Raw genomic sequence first — 15,560 nt, forward strand, 5'->3', positions numbered from 1 at the left:
CCATAATCATTGTATACAGGGTATTCAAAAAAAACTGTAGTCTTTTCGACCAGTGTTGCCAACTGTAAATTCGTCAAAATCCCAAGTAAGCTCCAAAATATCCGAAATTCCCGAAAAAAATCAGATTTTTTTAATTACGTTCCCTAGAAAAGACAATGCCTCTAAACTTTCCAACTCAAAAATGAAAAAAAATCGCGAGAATTACTTTTTTAAAAATCCTAAGAGATTCCCAACTGCTTCAATAAATCCTGAGCTCTCGGGTTAAAATCCCAGAGTTGTCATTAAAATTGCATTTTAAGCTTATATTTTTACAGTTTAGCTTTCGTATGATAGCTATGTTATGAGTTTCATAGCAATGAGAAATCTTCGGGTACGACTCAAATGAAAATTACAAGTAACAATTGTATTTCTCATTTACTTTGGTTTTAACTGGCAGTGAAACCTCATTTACTGCACTCAATTTCCAACAGTGAATTTTGCATTAAATTTTCAATAACATTAAGGCTGCGTTTACACTATACCGGATTCGCTCATCACGACATCTTCATTTACTTTAAAGGGTAACTGTACGGAGTAAAAGCTTATTAAACTGATAGATTTAGTCTATTTGATTCTGTTTCTGACGTTGAACAATTTCACTGCCTTTTAATATAAAGAATATTCAAACTGCTACGATAAGAATCCGGTGTAGTGTAAACGGGGCCTAATTGCATGAAAGCATATTAAAGTTCGGTTCACTTTCATGAGACTACCCCACTGATCTCGAAATGAGACTGGATCAAGCAACTCTATATTTATGATAAACAAATTTCGAAGCCGACGTCGCCATTACGAAGGGACCACAAAAGATTAATTTGATTCAACAAACAAAACTATATGAAAAATTTAACAAAATCATGCTTTAAAAAAATACAGAAGGTGAAAAACAACCTACGGGGCGATAGTAAAGAGAGTCGGAAAGAGTAATCGGCTTTCACTCGTAAAACCGAATCACTTATAAAAAAGGCTTTTAATTTTGAAGGAGTGATCAGTTTGTGATCGTAAATGAGAATATTTCATCAGTTAGTATTTCTGAACTACAATTCCGACGACTCTAGGTATTTCCATGCAGTTCTGGGCTGTTTTCCATAGTTTTTCCATACCACAGTAGATTTACCGATGACAAAAACCGCTGCATTTTGATCAAATTTCATCATATTTCATCGTATTTTTAGCTCTTTTATAAACTGATATATCCCTCAGTTATGTTCATGTGGTTACATGTTGAAAATTCAGGATTATTTGCGTGCAAATCCACAATATATTTTCTCCTTATTTTCGCAAGTTGGTCCCTTAGAAATGGCGGCGCTCATTTTTTGTCTTCAATTTTTGTGCTAAATGCTTGATCCAGTCTTGTTTCGAGATCAGTGGACTACCCACGCGTACGCACTGCGTACCCATTTTTTGTCTTATTTTAAGATGACGAGGTTTATTCCTATCGGCACGAAAAATCATGGTTTGTCTTTGTGATAGTGTAAAACGTCATAGCTGCAGATCATTACCTAACGTAACTTGCAACCTGAATCCATGCATTGATACAGGTCTGTCGGAGTATGGCAAATCCCAAGTAAGTAATTTTGATGAGATGATAAATGAAAGTCACAAATCGACAACGATTATACGTGCAATTTCTTTACAACTGTCATTTTTAGGAAAACGATGAGCCATAATATTCAATTCGTTGGGTTCAATAACCATGAAAATAGTCACCGAAAAACGGACTACTATAGTGCCTTCTTATTCGGGTTGAAAAAGAATTTCCTGACAATAAAGGCCGTATTCTGTGCCCGTTATCGTTCAGTTTCTTTGCACCTCGACGAAAATAATAATTAGCTATGTGAAGTTAGATGTTACGTAGACCTCGAAGGGATTGACGTCACCGCTGAGCACGAAAGCTAAGTTCAATATTGTATATTTCACAGTTTTTATCTACTTCCAGTGTCATGCTGGCAGGGGGGGCAGGTGGCTTTTGCGCCAGGGCTTCCTCTTGCTGGGAAATTTCCTTGCAGAAGGAATTTTTGGCCTTTACAAGGAAAAAGGCAAGGAAATCAAATTGGGAAGGAAATGGAAAGGAAATTTATACCTGAAAAAAGAACTAGGATATCTTGAAATTTGTTGTTAAAACGACAAAAAAAAATGAATAGACCAATAAGTCTGGGTTGCTGATTAGTGACGTAATCTATAATTTGGATAACAATTCTGTGTTCGTTGTCAAGCAAATACGCGAAATTGATCTCTAACCCCCGATCCAACCCTTAATCTCATAGACTAGGTTAACTTTGATGTAATGCTTAGTGTTTAGAGATTAGATTAAGGTGAGTTTCGCGTGTTGATTGATTCTCCTTTGCTTTTGCTGACCAATGAAAGTATTGGTACTTGTTAGAAAACGGGCTAGTAAGTAAGTTCATGATTAGAGGACGCTCGGTAAATTTCTCCTTCAATTGTTGTTAAATATTCATACAAGAACATGTTCATCACTAATCATGACAAACTTAGAACGAAATGTTAGCAGAGATTTTGCTAACGTAATATTATTGGTGAAACTAAAACTTGTTTGAAATACTAAAGGATTTAGTGATCTATTCGTCATGCAATGATCCTTTGTGTGTGTCTCGAAAATCAAGCCTACGGCACTCAAGATAAACACAACTCTCTATAATAAAAAATACGCAAATGACATGTTTCTCATTGTAAACCTGTCCCACACAAGTCAAGACAATTATTTGGCAACCTTCCAAGAGATGTGAGTTGATTGTCTACAAGTCTTTGCCATGCAATAAATCCTTTGATTCGCTGAATAAATCTTTTACTTCAAACAAATGTTTTCTTAGTTGCCATTTGTATTTTTCAGATATGAAGATAATAAAATACGGTTTTTACATGCACATGAAAAACATGTGACTTGGACGAGATTTGAACTCGCACCTTCGGGTACTAGTCTATCTGTTGAGCTTCTGATACTACGATACAAAAAACTTAATCGACAAGAAAGACCAGGAATATTTTAAATATTCTAAAGTATACTATGAAAATGTGAGAAAGAGTTAAGTTGTTTCATTTCGAGTACTTGGTATCATTTCATTCGGAACGGTTTTTGAATCGTACAACTGTGAAAAAAACAATACCTGATTGTATTGTCTTATGTATATTAGCTAATAAAATACTAAACTATTTTTTAAGGCAAGGTTTCGATTTCAATTCAATTCGACGGTTTCAATTCGCTTTCAATGCTCCGGTTATAATCTGCCTGATATCTAGTATTGCATGGCAATCCGTTAAATATATGTAATGTTTTTATCTTTTCTTAACTTTAAGAGTATTAAGAATAAATCTTCAGCAAAATATAATTAATCGGTGAATATAAAAATAGTAGAGACTGGAATAGCGGTAGGCAGGTTTATAATATTTAATTGATTTACAGTGGAACCCCGTTAACGAGAAAAATGGCTGTTAACGACAAAAATGGCTCATTTGACTCTGAAGATGACTACCACTAAGGTTGTCGAAACGTCAGTCAACAACAACAAAATCAGTCCTTCTCAGGACTGTACCAACCTGGACGATCTACATTTACAAACATGTAAAAATGGCTGTATTAACGTGGTGGCCATATTTATGGATGAGGTCAAATTTCAAGTGTTACGTCACAAGAGAAAATATATTCTAAATGTTACAATGAAACCACCCCCAACAATATCTATTTGTGCGCGATGAAAAATTATAATAACAACATTCATTTTTATATTAATGCAAAAATGCAAATTGTTGCAGATTAATGTTGTTGATTTGACGTTGAAAAAAATTCACGTAATGAACGACCGAGCAAAGATTTTACAACCCGCCAGTGAATTTGCAAATTTAATTCATACAAAGAACAACTGACTGATTTCTATGACCCATTCTCGCTGTTACCTGAACACCACTTATAATATAAAAAAATAAACTATAGAAAAAAAATTCATTTATTACACTCATTTTTATTTTAAATAGCATCCATAATATTCAATTCGCATTGTGGGATAGTTCTGATACGTTTTGGGCACGAAACGGACGAAGCGACTAATTATTGGTGATGAAAAGGAATGCTTGACTATTGTCGTTTTATCGCTGTTGCCCTGAAAGATCTAAAAAATTTTGCAAAATAAGGCTATTTTAACGATGAACTTGGGAAAGTTATATGTAAGACAATGAATACTTTAATGAAAACTGATGTCCCCCTAATAGTCTACAGAGAATTTGCCAGTGTATTTTACTGAGTAAATAATGATAGAAAGTATTAAGCGTGATCTCGTATTTCTTGAAGATATCTAAATTTGACTCTTTTGTTTGATATAGGACAGTGACTTGAATAATAAGTAAAAGGTGAAGTATTTTTTCTTAGATAGCTACTTATATAAATTTTCCATTCCGGCAAATTTGAATCATTCGATCTTAAAAAAAGTGATGAAAAATAAATATTTTTTTGAGAACATATTTTCATTGACCTTTGACAGATCAAAAATGGGGAGGGGTGGGGATATAGTATATGCTTGTTATAATTTGTGGAAAACAATGTATTTCGAAGGAAATTGATATGGCATATCATTCATATATAAATATACCTCTTCAATTATCGATGTTCCACTGTCCCTGATCTTAATATTTTTTGCCAATTAAACAGGATAAATATAAATTGCCAGAACTCACGCGTTGATAAAATCATTTTTAAACTTCCATTAATACAGGTCTTTCCTGATATTTTTAAAATTTTACCTTGATTGATCCGTTTTCTTTGTAAGATGACCAGTTTTTTCCATCGTTACTGTATGAAATGGAGTACGTCTTTGCCCATTCACCCGAATAGCATGATCCTTGAGTAGCTACACCAGTTATCATTGTGTTTTTACCAAAGTTAACTTGATGCCACGAGCTTATTCTGTTGCTTGCAGTTGGAGCCCAAGAGCATTTTGATGATTTTGTATTTCTTAATCTAGCAAATGGCGCTAGGTACCTTCTGCTATACTCAGACGAGGCAGTTATAGCACTATCTGGTATTTTCCCATTTTCCATTCCGAGTGGTTTTGGATCTCTGCAGATGACTAGTAAAAACAAATTAAAATGTTGTGTACATTTTTGGTATATATTTCATTTTTTGTTTTAGAAAATACACCAATTAGAATGGTGACGTGTATCAATACTAACCTAAACTGCAATATATTTTCATGATCAACAAATAATGAATAAAAACTATAGATTTTATTTAAACAAACGTGCATCAAGGCGACTTGACGAAGAAGCCTAATTAGTTTGCCAATCTAGGAAGCAAGTTTCAGAATATTACCATCGTTCATTTTTTGGAAATATTTGTTTATCACAGTAACTGATCATCAAAATATTTGCATAGCGTGACTATATAGGATGTCTCAAGAAATGTCCCCCATATACAAATCATGCATAAGCGTTATTTTACAATGGCATTTTAATTGAATTGAACATAAACTATTTGAGTAATCTATTTGTGGAATAATTAATTGCGATGATGGAAGCAAGCATAACGATTTTAAAAATGAGTGGTTTTCATTTTGAGATGTATAATTAGGTGATTTCAACAAAAGATGAGTAATTTGTAAAGGGGGATATTTTATTTCCCACTATAGGCTGGCTTACTAAGTTAGTGTTTAACCTATTCAGTAAATTATTCAGTCTACATGGTTTTTTAAGCTAATCAACGAGGCTTGCAAACTTTGAGTACTTACAGTTTGTCGAATTCGAGCACAATACAACGTATGAATTCATAAACTTATTGGTTTCATTCTTAAATCCAGGACAGCAACCTTGAAGATTATTACTTGCCCCACACACTACTTGGTAAGCTTTCTCTTTTTCTTCAGCAAGTGCCTTTAACTTGTCGCAACAAATGGTGCAAGATGATTCAAAAGCAAACAGTATGAAAACACCAAGGAGGAAAACTAACTTATTCATTTTGAACAGATCTTTAGCTACTACTTTGTTGAAAAGACTAATGACTGCGACGGTGTGTGTTCCTTTTTATGTGCGTTTTTATGTTGATGACGCGTAATCTAAAAGAAAGTGGTCTTAAAGGAATCTTAATTTACAAACTTCTTGATAAACACTCACCACACACTAAAAAGAAATGGGCCAATTTAGCACCATGAGGTCGTTTTAGCTTTTCAAATTGCTAGACATATTGGCTAGCAATGAGAGCTGAAACAGACAGGAGGGCCGTTTTTGCACAATGGCGGTAGTTTTTTCTCTACAATTGGTACAAAATAGAAATATGTTCGTGAATGTAGATCGTCCAGGTTGGTATAGTCCTGAGAAGGACTGTTTTTGTTGTTGTTGACTGACGTTTCGACAACCTTAGCGGTAGTCATCTTCAGAGTCAAATGAGGAGTAAACGTCAGGTTAGCCGTATTTGTTATCTGGTTCTTACGTCATTGTATTGTGTGTACAGGAAATGTGTATTGTCATTGTGAATTAGTGTGAAGTGAAATATTTTTAGTTGTGATGTGTGATTTAGGTGTGATGTTTTTGGTTGTAATGTGTGGGTGTCAATTGTGTATTGTCATTGTGAATTAGTGTGAAGTGTAAAAAAACTGGCAGCAACTTAAACATAAGACTTACTGAACACAAACTAGCTACTAAGAAACAAGACAAAACTACTCACATTGCCGAACATCACTGAATCACAAAGCACAACATTGAATGGGACTCGGCAAAATGCATTACTTACAGTACTGACTATAGACAACGGCTTACATTAGAAAGTTGGTATACCAACTTGGAACAAACCCCACTGAACAGATCACAGCAATTACCAGCACCTTACAAATGACTTATTCACAATATAAAATAATGATTAACTAAACACATTACACTTCACACTAATTCACAATGACAATACACAATTGACACCCACACATTACAACTAAAAACATCACACCTAAATCACACATCACAACTAAAAATATTTCACTTCACACTAATTCACAATGACAATACACATTTCCTGTACACACAATACAATGACGTAAGAACCAGATAACAAATACGGCTAACCTGACGTTTACTCCTCATTTGACTCTGAAGATGACTACCGCTAAGGTTGTCGAAACGTCAGTCAACAACAACAAAAACGGTCCTTCTTAGGACTATACCAACCTGGACGATCTACATTTACAAACATGTAAAAATGGCTGTATCAACGTGGTGGCCATATTTATGGATGAAGTCAAATTTCAAGTGTTACGTCACAAGAGAAAATTTATTCTAAATGTTACAATGAAACCATCCCCAACAATATCTATTTGTGCGCGATGAAAAATTATAACAATATTTATGTTTTTATTAATGCAAAAAGTCTTTTAGTCCTTCTCAGGATTATACCAACCTGAACGATCTACATTCACGAACATGTAAAATACTCACGAATTTTTAATTAATATGAATGGTTATTTTTGAATTTCAAACATCAGTCGCGCGACGGATTTGACATACTCTAGATCCGCCCCTGTCTTCAGATAATTTGATAGGCGCTAGAAGATCGCAAAATCGTGGCCTGAGATTTGCTAAGCGGAAAGCGAATTTTCAATATGAACATAATAGCCCAACATAAGACTTTTAAAAAAGCCATCACAATAATAAAATAAAGAAAGATAAAAGGTTTTTTAATAATAACGTTTCGTCTTTAACATAAGACATCTTCAGATAATTTGATAGGCGCTAGAAGATCGCAATCTGCGATTAGCAACCTTAAACAATAGGAATCGTGGTATTAACGAGTGCTTCTTACACGTTATGAGAAACTCTAGGTCGAGTTTGGCTTTTCAAGGCTTGAGTTCAAGACGCAGGAATTGCCTGAACGCTTCGAGTGCCCGTTATTGTTCACAGCTTATTCACGATTAACTTTCTTGGTAGAAAATTTGTTATAGTTTGTTGTGTATCTATAGAAAGACATATGATAACGAACTTCATTAGTGATATATTAGGTATACCAGCTTGAAGAAAAAATCAAGAAATCAAGATTGTCAATGTTTTAAATTGCCCAGTTTGCACTTAGCGTCATTCCAAATAAAAACATAGCACAAATAAAGACTCGTTGTAACAAGTCATTAATCTGCAGGAATTTTGTTTTGCATCGAAAGCGTTCTTTTGTTAATGAGCAATTTTTCCAGAAATATATCGCTTTAGATTTGTTAATAATATATGTCTGAATTTAGGAAAATTGCAACTTTCCAATTTTATTTCTTAAGCAGACTCATAATATATGTGCACATATATTTTATATCATTTAACAATGCTATGTCATCAGAATGTTATGTCTATCAGTGCCATATAAGTCAATTCTACAATAGCTCATTGCACCCAAACACCATTAAGCAAATTAAAAATACAAGTCCATAAATGTTCAGTGCTTATCTCAGGCAGTATGATAAAAATATTTTCAATCATTGCATTTTTAAACACACTCGATTTTATAGATATTTGACGAAAAATTGTAAGTGACCAAGTAGTATATGACGAATGTGGCAGGAAATGTCGCTGTGTGAACGGCAAAGCTATGTCGTGTTGTTGTCAGCGTAAAGAATTTACGGAAATGACTTATGATGAACGCATGCGTTATATCAACACAGTAAAGATTGCTTTAAGAAACCCAAATTATAAAACCCAATACGAGAACCTGCTTACAATACACAGAATGGTATATAACTTATCGATTCATAAAATCAATCTTCTACTTTCTTCCATGGCATCGATGGTTTATCCTCCAATATGAAAACTTATTACGTCAGATAGATTGCGGTGTTACTGTTCCTTACTGGGACTAGAGCCTTGATGCTGGCCTTCCATTTAATAGTACATTTTGGAGCGTGGAGTCAGATGGATTTGGAGGAAATGGAGTCGGTGATGAGCATTGTGTTAAAACAGTAACATTTCGCAGTCCAGTGTGGTCACTCACAAATGATCTTGGTTGCTTGAGGAGAAATTTTGGGTTAAATGAAACTGCTTTTGATGTGATTGTCATTCAGGATGTTTTATCTATGTCCAACTTCACAGTCTTTGCAGAAACTTTACGCAACGTTTTGCAAGACAATGTGCACGGTTTTATTGGTGGTACAATGTTATTGATAAGAAGGGCACTCTATGCCCCCAAGTTTTTTCTTCATCATGGCTTTATTAATAAGATATGGTCGGATTGGCAAAAACAAAGTGATGCTTATAAATTCAATACATATTTTGTAAGCCAAAAAGGCCTGATGCCATCAACACGGGGGCGTAACTAGACTTGAAGTAATGGGGGGTGTGGAGAAAATTTGCCCTGCAAAAGGGCGTTGCCCACAAAAGCCCCTTAAATCATTATGGCTGACAAATTATAATCATTTCTATTATTGCATGCGTGGTTTATTAGTAAACCTTATTGAAGACTAGGTTTCTAACACAAACTTTATTACAAAGCCTGTTTTTGAAATATAAACCTTAAACGTTTCGGACATAACAGTAAAACAATGTATATTTGTTCTCATATCAAGAGTCTTAAGTGAGAATCATCTCAACGTACTCTGGAGATGTTGTATTTTACTTAAATTTTGTTCTGAGCTTACGGTTTTTTCTGGCTACCCAAGATTTTAGTACTACATCCAAATGAATTGTATCTGTTAAATCCTTCTCGGTTGAGAGGACAATGAGTTCTTTCAGCCTTTCACCTTTCATTCAACAGCATAGAACTTGAAGAAATTATTGGATTGAAGCTCTCTTCATGGCTTTCGACAATGCAAAAATTAGCACTAGCATGTTTTTTACATTTGCAATCATTGTATCCAGCGGAATCTGTATCTTTGTTTAAAATTACTTCATCTTACACATCTCACAGACATATTGCACTGTAGAATTAAGCCAAAATTGTCAAAAATAAAGGTTTGTTATTTCCACTTTGTAATCATTTAGTTGTTTTCGATGATATGGCAATTTTTCTACTTCCTGAACACTGCCCTGCCACTTCACGGCAATATGCCCTGCAAAAAACACTGTTTTCAGCAATTGGGGGTATCACACCCCCATTAGTTACGCCCCTGCATCAACACCATATCAATCACGAGATATGCTTGATCTAAGAAAACAACCTGGTTCTGTGTGTGCTGAGTATGAGGATCCAAACAGTTGGGTGTACAGATCCATTAAAGGCTTGAATTCCAATTTGTAATGTAATGTATATATTCTTTATTTACAGTTTAGTTGACAATGGACACTGTGTACAAGTTTCTGAGCTTTGCTACTGGGAAAAGCAAATAAAGGCACAAATTTTATATACATGTATTCTATATTTTTCAGTAGCAAATCCAGGTCGCAAATTTTGATCATGCTTTGAAAATTTTTCATCATTAACGTAATCCATCTCGTTATTAGTCTCTTGTATTCGTCTCTTATATATTAGTCGTCTTGTATTAGTCTCTTATATATTAGTCTCAGGTAGAGTGAACACCAAATTGTATAGCAAGAGCAATTTTACGGGTTAACTTCACCACTGTATGATGTTCATTTACTATGGTAGTTTGGAGACTATTAGACTCTATAATTTTGGCATTTTTTATTTCTCACTGCTTAGAAATTATTGCTACTCTAAATATACTCTTTCTGGCCATTTTGTTTTTTCACCATAATCTTTTTCTGCTCCATGGAATAATTATGTTATAAATTTTTATGTATCTATGTCATTCAGAGAACGTCAGAAAATACGTCGACTACCTTTACCCCAATTATTAAATAAAGATGCAAAACGTCTTGCAGGAAGTCTCGTTGGATTACAACCCATCAGAGAGCTACAAAGAAAATTTCAACCTTCCGCTGTCATTGAGAAGAGCAAATTAAAAGGAACAGACGCGAAATATGGTTTTATAATAAAAGACATCTGGAGAGGTAATTTATGTGGTTTGTTTAGTTTATATTGCATGTTCTAAATCAAAACTATTTTGAAATTTTTAACTTGAAACTTTTAAGTTGCAGAGCTCTTATATTTAATTACAGATAAAGATCTTTTCCTACAATGCTGAGTGCGTATTTAGCTCGCTTATTTTTTTCAGCTATGCTTATACACTGAGCCAAAAAAGTAATTTTCGAAAGGTATTAGATTGGCCCAGAATAAGGAATGTAAAAGAAGCGCCACTCGATGTCGGAGCCTTTGATGTTCGTGTCCCCTGTTTTGAGTTCTACAATCCGGGTATTTTAAACGGCGGCCATGTTTCCAGCCAGATGAGTGCAGCCAGATGAATGCAGCCAGATCGTAATATAATATATAGTTCTACCGAAGGGTTTTGGCAAATATACACAAATATTTCTATAGATTGGCCATTTTTTAATATTTTTTTTGTGTAGATGCTTTTAACACATCAAGCTTTCAACAGTTTTTCCATTAATTCAATGTCCGTTTTTGATAAATGAGGGTTTATTCGGAATATTTTCAATGTAAATATGTATCTGACGAGATGTGTTCTTGGTATATGGCTGGTCGTCAGTTTTATTTTTATCATAAAAGAATTCTGCAGAGAATCTTGAAGATTTTTGTTCTAATATTTGAAGTCTCAGTCGTGGCTGAAACATATGACAAATTATCCTCCAGTTAGTTTATATATTGCAAAGAACGTTTGGCAGGACATTCGAATTACTAAAATTGTCTACCCAGGTGTTTTAAAATAGCAAAAGGACTGCTGCATGGCACTATGAAGGTCATCTGATGCCAAAATATTTTGTATTCATCACAGTTGTGACTTGTGAAGCTTGAATTACTTTTTGAGGAAGTTGGAACATCAGCAAAAGCATGTTGGTCCACCAATAGAGTGCTTTAATTGAAATTTGTAAAACATATACTGTCATATGGTCAACATGACTTAACTTCATTTCACAACTTCACTAACGTTATTTCTGCCTTTTTAAATTCAATCAGGAGATTATTTATATATTTGACATGGATGCTTATTGATGATGTGAGAAGTGAGCATAGAAAAGCTTCCTGAATGCTTTTGTGAATTAGATTGGTATTGGCTTGGCACAGTTTCCCCCTGTTGTCAAATGTTTTAAAAAAGTTTTCTGGTGTATCTGTGTTTCATTTTTTGGTAAACAACTTACTGTGTAAAGTATTAAGATTTAAATAATGGCATTAAGAGTAACTATAACTGGTTTTTGTCAGATTAAGTTCTGTTTGTGACATGATTATTTACAACAAAAATTTTAATTTATTGAATGAAGTTTATGGATTTTAGCAAAAATTAAATGTCTGAGCCCTTTGTTGCAATAATTTCTCTCTGCTGGTTGGTCAATGCGGTGAATCACACATAATTCTAATCATTTTTCCACATACAATTGTTGGTCACAACTCACGTGAAGCTTAACCAAAGAGGTAAGCACTAGGAGTTTGAAAATATGTTTGAAATACTGACAAAGGTGTTAATTTAATTGAAACAATTTATCATTAACTTCATTCTTTGAATAATTGTAATTTCATATATTGCTAATTAAAAAAACATTATTATTTGTAAGTTAATACAAATTTGACAGACATGATAGCCATAGGAACTCAAGTTACAATTACAAATAAAAACTTTCAATTACAATTATGCAGACAAGCTACTCTGCAAGCGAAGTCCCAATTCAATCATCAAAAATAAAAGTAGTTTAGTCAAATTCTATACAAATAACGTCTTCATCTGAAGAATGTTCTTTACGCAAAGTAGGTCGTTTTATCGCTTCTAACAAATCCATTGGCCATTCAAATACGAAACTCTTTACTAGAAAATACAGAATTGGAATCACACTAAATATATTTATTACCTTTGTATTATTCCTAAATTACAAATTCTTAGGACAATTGCCGTTCAATGTAAGAGACATTTAAACATGGATCGCGCATACAATTCAAGGCAAGAAACTATAAAACCCGTAAAATTATAGTTTTACGTATTTTACAACAAAATTGTTTCTCACCTCATGTCTCTGGTATCCTGTCCGATGGCATCAAAAATTTTGTCGATAAGTGAATTTACATTCGTTAAATTTTCGAAAAACAACTCTCCATAATATTAACATATATGTATTCTGGCCAGTTTATCTGGCTGGAGTAATGGCGGACGCAATGGATGCGCATTTGAGAACTGGGTGCAAGCAGAGCCCTCTATTAGTAAGAGTTGGGACATCTATTGTTATCCGTTTAGCTTACGTTGATAGGGCACTATTGATCACCTGATCGATTTCCGCCATTTTGGTTCCTAGTTTTGAAATTTGAGTTAGTGTTTATATAGCAATTGCTGCTAGTAATACAGTATTTTGAGATAATATTGCGTTTTTTTATGGATAAGTTTGTAATAACTGATTGTCGACGGCTACCAAATGTCATTACATATCGAAAGAATCGAGGATTACGAAAAAAATGAAAGAAATGCCTTTACGTCGAACTTACGAAATTTGATTGCGTATGGTGATTGTTGTACTGAGCTGCTTTTGATATAAGGTTCAATTAACTGACTCAAGTAGAGAAACATTTTTGCGCCAAATAACATTGCAAAGTTCGTGCTGATGCAGTTTCAATAGTTTTCTTACTCCAAAGCTTGTTTTTTAATCGAAGATGATTTCTCATTATGTTCTGAAATTGGTCAATCTACAAACCTCTCAATTCTCAGCCACTTCCACACTAAAACAAACAACTACACCAAATCACAGAAACTCTTATGATTTTCAAAGTTGTATTTTGTAATTTTAGTTCATCATTTAAAAATGAAGTAATTATAATTAGGATATTCACTGAAACAGCAGAGTAAAATATATTTTTGGTAATGAATTGTACAAATGTACCCTACTACTGCAGCACAAAGTAGAACATTACCTCTTTTCTTTCAGTTCATCATTTAAAAATGAAGTAATTACAATTAAGATATTCACTGAAACAGCTGAGTACAATATATTTTTGGTAATGAATTGTACAAATGTACACTACCTCTGTAGCTCAAAGTAGTACATTACTTCTCTTCTAGACTTGCCGATGATATTTTAATTGTAGGTTTTGGTTTATAAGATCACAGAGGCATATATCCATAATTTCAGCTATTTGGGCTTTTTAATGTATATTACAACTGTTGCTGCCTTTCTCATATATATTAAAATATTGCTGGCTTTCTGATATATATTTAGGTGCTGCTAGCTTTTTGATATATATATTTCACTGGCAATACAAGGCATAGAATTTGAACAAACGGGGCTGAGCTCCCTCCAACACACCCCTGTTTGATCATTAACCACATATAGAAGTTTTGTCATTCCTCAACCAATAAATTTAACTCTTTGCTAAATTAAAGATTGGATCAGACTCATATGCTGTATAAAAGACTACAAACAGTAGCATTTATAGCAAACAGACTGTTCTTCAACAACAGAAATGTTTCATATTATAGAAATAATATATTCATTTTAAAGAAATGCTTCACCAAAATTTTAAGCAGAATCCCTAACAAACTTTATTAGAAATAAACTTTAATACTTTATAAAGTGATAAAGGCGAAATAACTTCATATGAAGGAATAAAACGTTTAAGGCCAAATGCATCTTGGTCAAATCATTGCATATTTCAATAACTAAAAATTAAAAATGTCTATCATTTTCTGCTGAGCAAGAAAATTTTGTAATCTTTAAGGATAAAAAATATCATGCTTGGATTAAATTGGGGGGCATAAAATTGTTACAAATCTTGAACGCAAATCTCTCCGGACCAAAACTGCATGATTACTATGATTCGAAGTTTCGAACAAAGTCTTTGATAACTTGATAACACTGATGCCAGGATAACATTGCCGCTTGCCACCAAGCTTAAAGATCTTGAAACCTTGTTACAGAGTCGGAACATAAGCCGAGAAAACACGTTCACGTACGAAAAATACTTCTTACCATGGCTCACGATCAGTTTGAAGCATAAACTAGTAAACCGCAAACGAAGCTCAAACCCATGAAATTAAATCAGGTCTACCGCAAATCGTTAAAAAAACGCAAAGAGCTTGCTATTATTCCTAATATATTTGATACTACCATGGAATAAGCTTAAATCGCTTTCTTCTATTGCATATAAACCCAATTTCCAATAGTATTATTATAGTTTCACTTTGCAAGTACGAACCAAAATGGCGGCTCCGCGCTCGCCCCAGACCGTTTGTCCCAACTCTTATTCTCTAGAGGGATCTGGGTGCAAGTGGGGGACAGATTTTTTGCTGAGCGGCGCTTCTGTTACGTATCTATTCTGTGGTAGTGGCCGTATTTATGGAATGAAGTCAAATTTCAAGTGTTACGTCATAAGAGAAACTTAATTCCAAATTTTACAATGAAACCACCCCCCACAATATCTACTTGTGCGCGATGAAAAATTATAATAAAAATATTCATTTTTGTATTGATGTAAAAATGCATTGTTGCAAATTCATGTTGTTAATTTGACGTTGATAAAAAATTCACGTAATGAACGACCGAGCAAAGATTTTACAACCCGCCAG

The 15,560-nt window shown here is 33.9% G+C and overlaps 1 protein-coding gene across 2 annotated transcripts; it reads right to left on the bottom strand.

The window, feature by feature from the left end:
- Positions 1-3,884: 3,884 nt before the first annotated feature.
- On the bottom strand, positions 3,885-6,297 carry LOC124455632 (lactadherin-like). Of its 2 annotated transcripts, XM_047006281.1 has the most exons (4): positions 6,157-6,297; positions 5,775-6,098; positions 4,792-5,117; positions 3,885-4,163 (listed from the first exon to the last, which is right to left on the bottom strand). In XM_047006281.1, the coding sequence occupies exons 2-4, from the start codon at positions 5,998-6,000 to the stop codon at positions 4,017-4,019; spliced, it is 699 nt and encodes a 232-aa protein (XP_046862237.1). In that variant the 5' UTR covers positions 6,001-6,098; positions 6,157-6,297; the 3' UTR covers positions 3,885-4,016. The 2 variants fall into 2 exon arrangements, with proteins under 2 accessions (XP_046862237.1, XP_046862236.1); XM_047006280.1 differs by having other exon boundaries at positions 5,775-6,297.
- Positions 6,298-15,560: the final 9,263 nt, after the last annotated feature.

The sequence above is a fragment of the Xenia sp. Carnegie-2017 genome, unplaced genomic scaffold, assembly GCF_021976095.1.
Source record: "Xenia sp. Carnegie-2017 unplaced genomic scaffold, XeniaSp_v1 HiC_scaffold_4, whole genome shotgun sequence".
Lineage (NCBI taxonomy): Eukaryota > Metazoa > Cnidaria > Anthozoa > Malacalcyonacea > Xeniidae > Xenia > Xenia sp. Carnegie-2017.

What these genes read in the sequence shown, in the direction of transcription:
- LOC124455632 (XM_047006281.1), bottom strand. Translation starts at nt 6,000, where the DNA reads ATGAATAAGTTAGTTTTCCTCCTTGGTGTTTTCATACTGTTTGCTTTT. An exon ending in GTGCTCGAATTCGACAAACT is followed by an intron (nt 5,118 to 5,774) that starts GTAAGTACTCAA and finishes TGTTTTTACTAG; the next exon opens with TCATCTGCAGAGATCCAAAA. An exon ending in AAGAAAACGGATCAATCAAG is followed by an intron (nt 4,164 to 4,791) that starts GTAAAATTTTAA and finishes AAAATTTTTTAG; the next exon opens with ATCTTTCAGGGCAACAGCGA.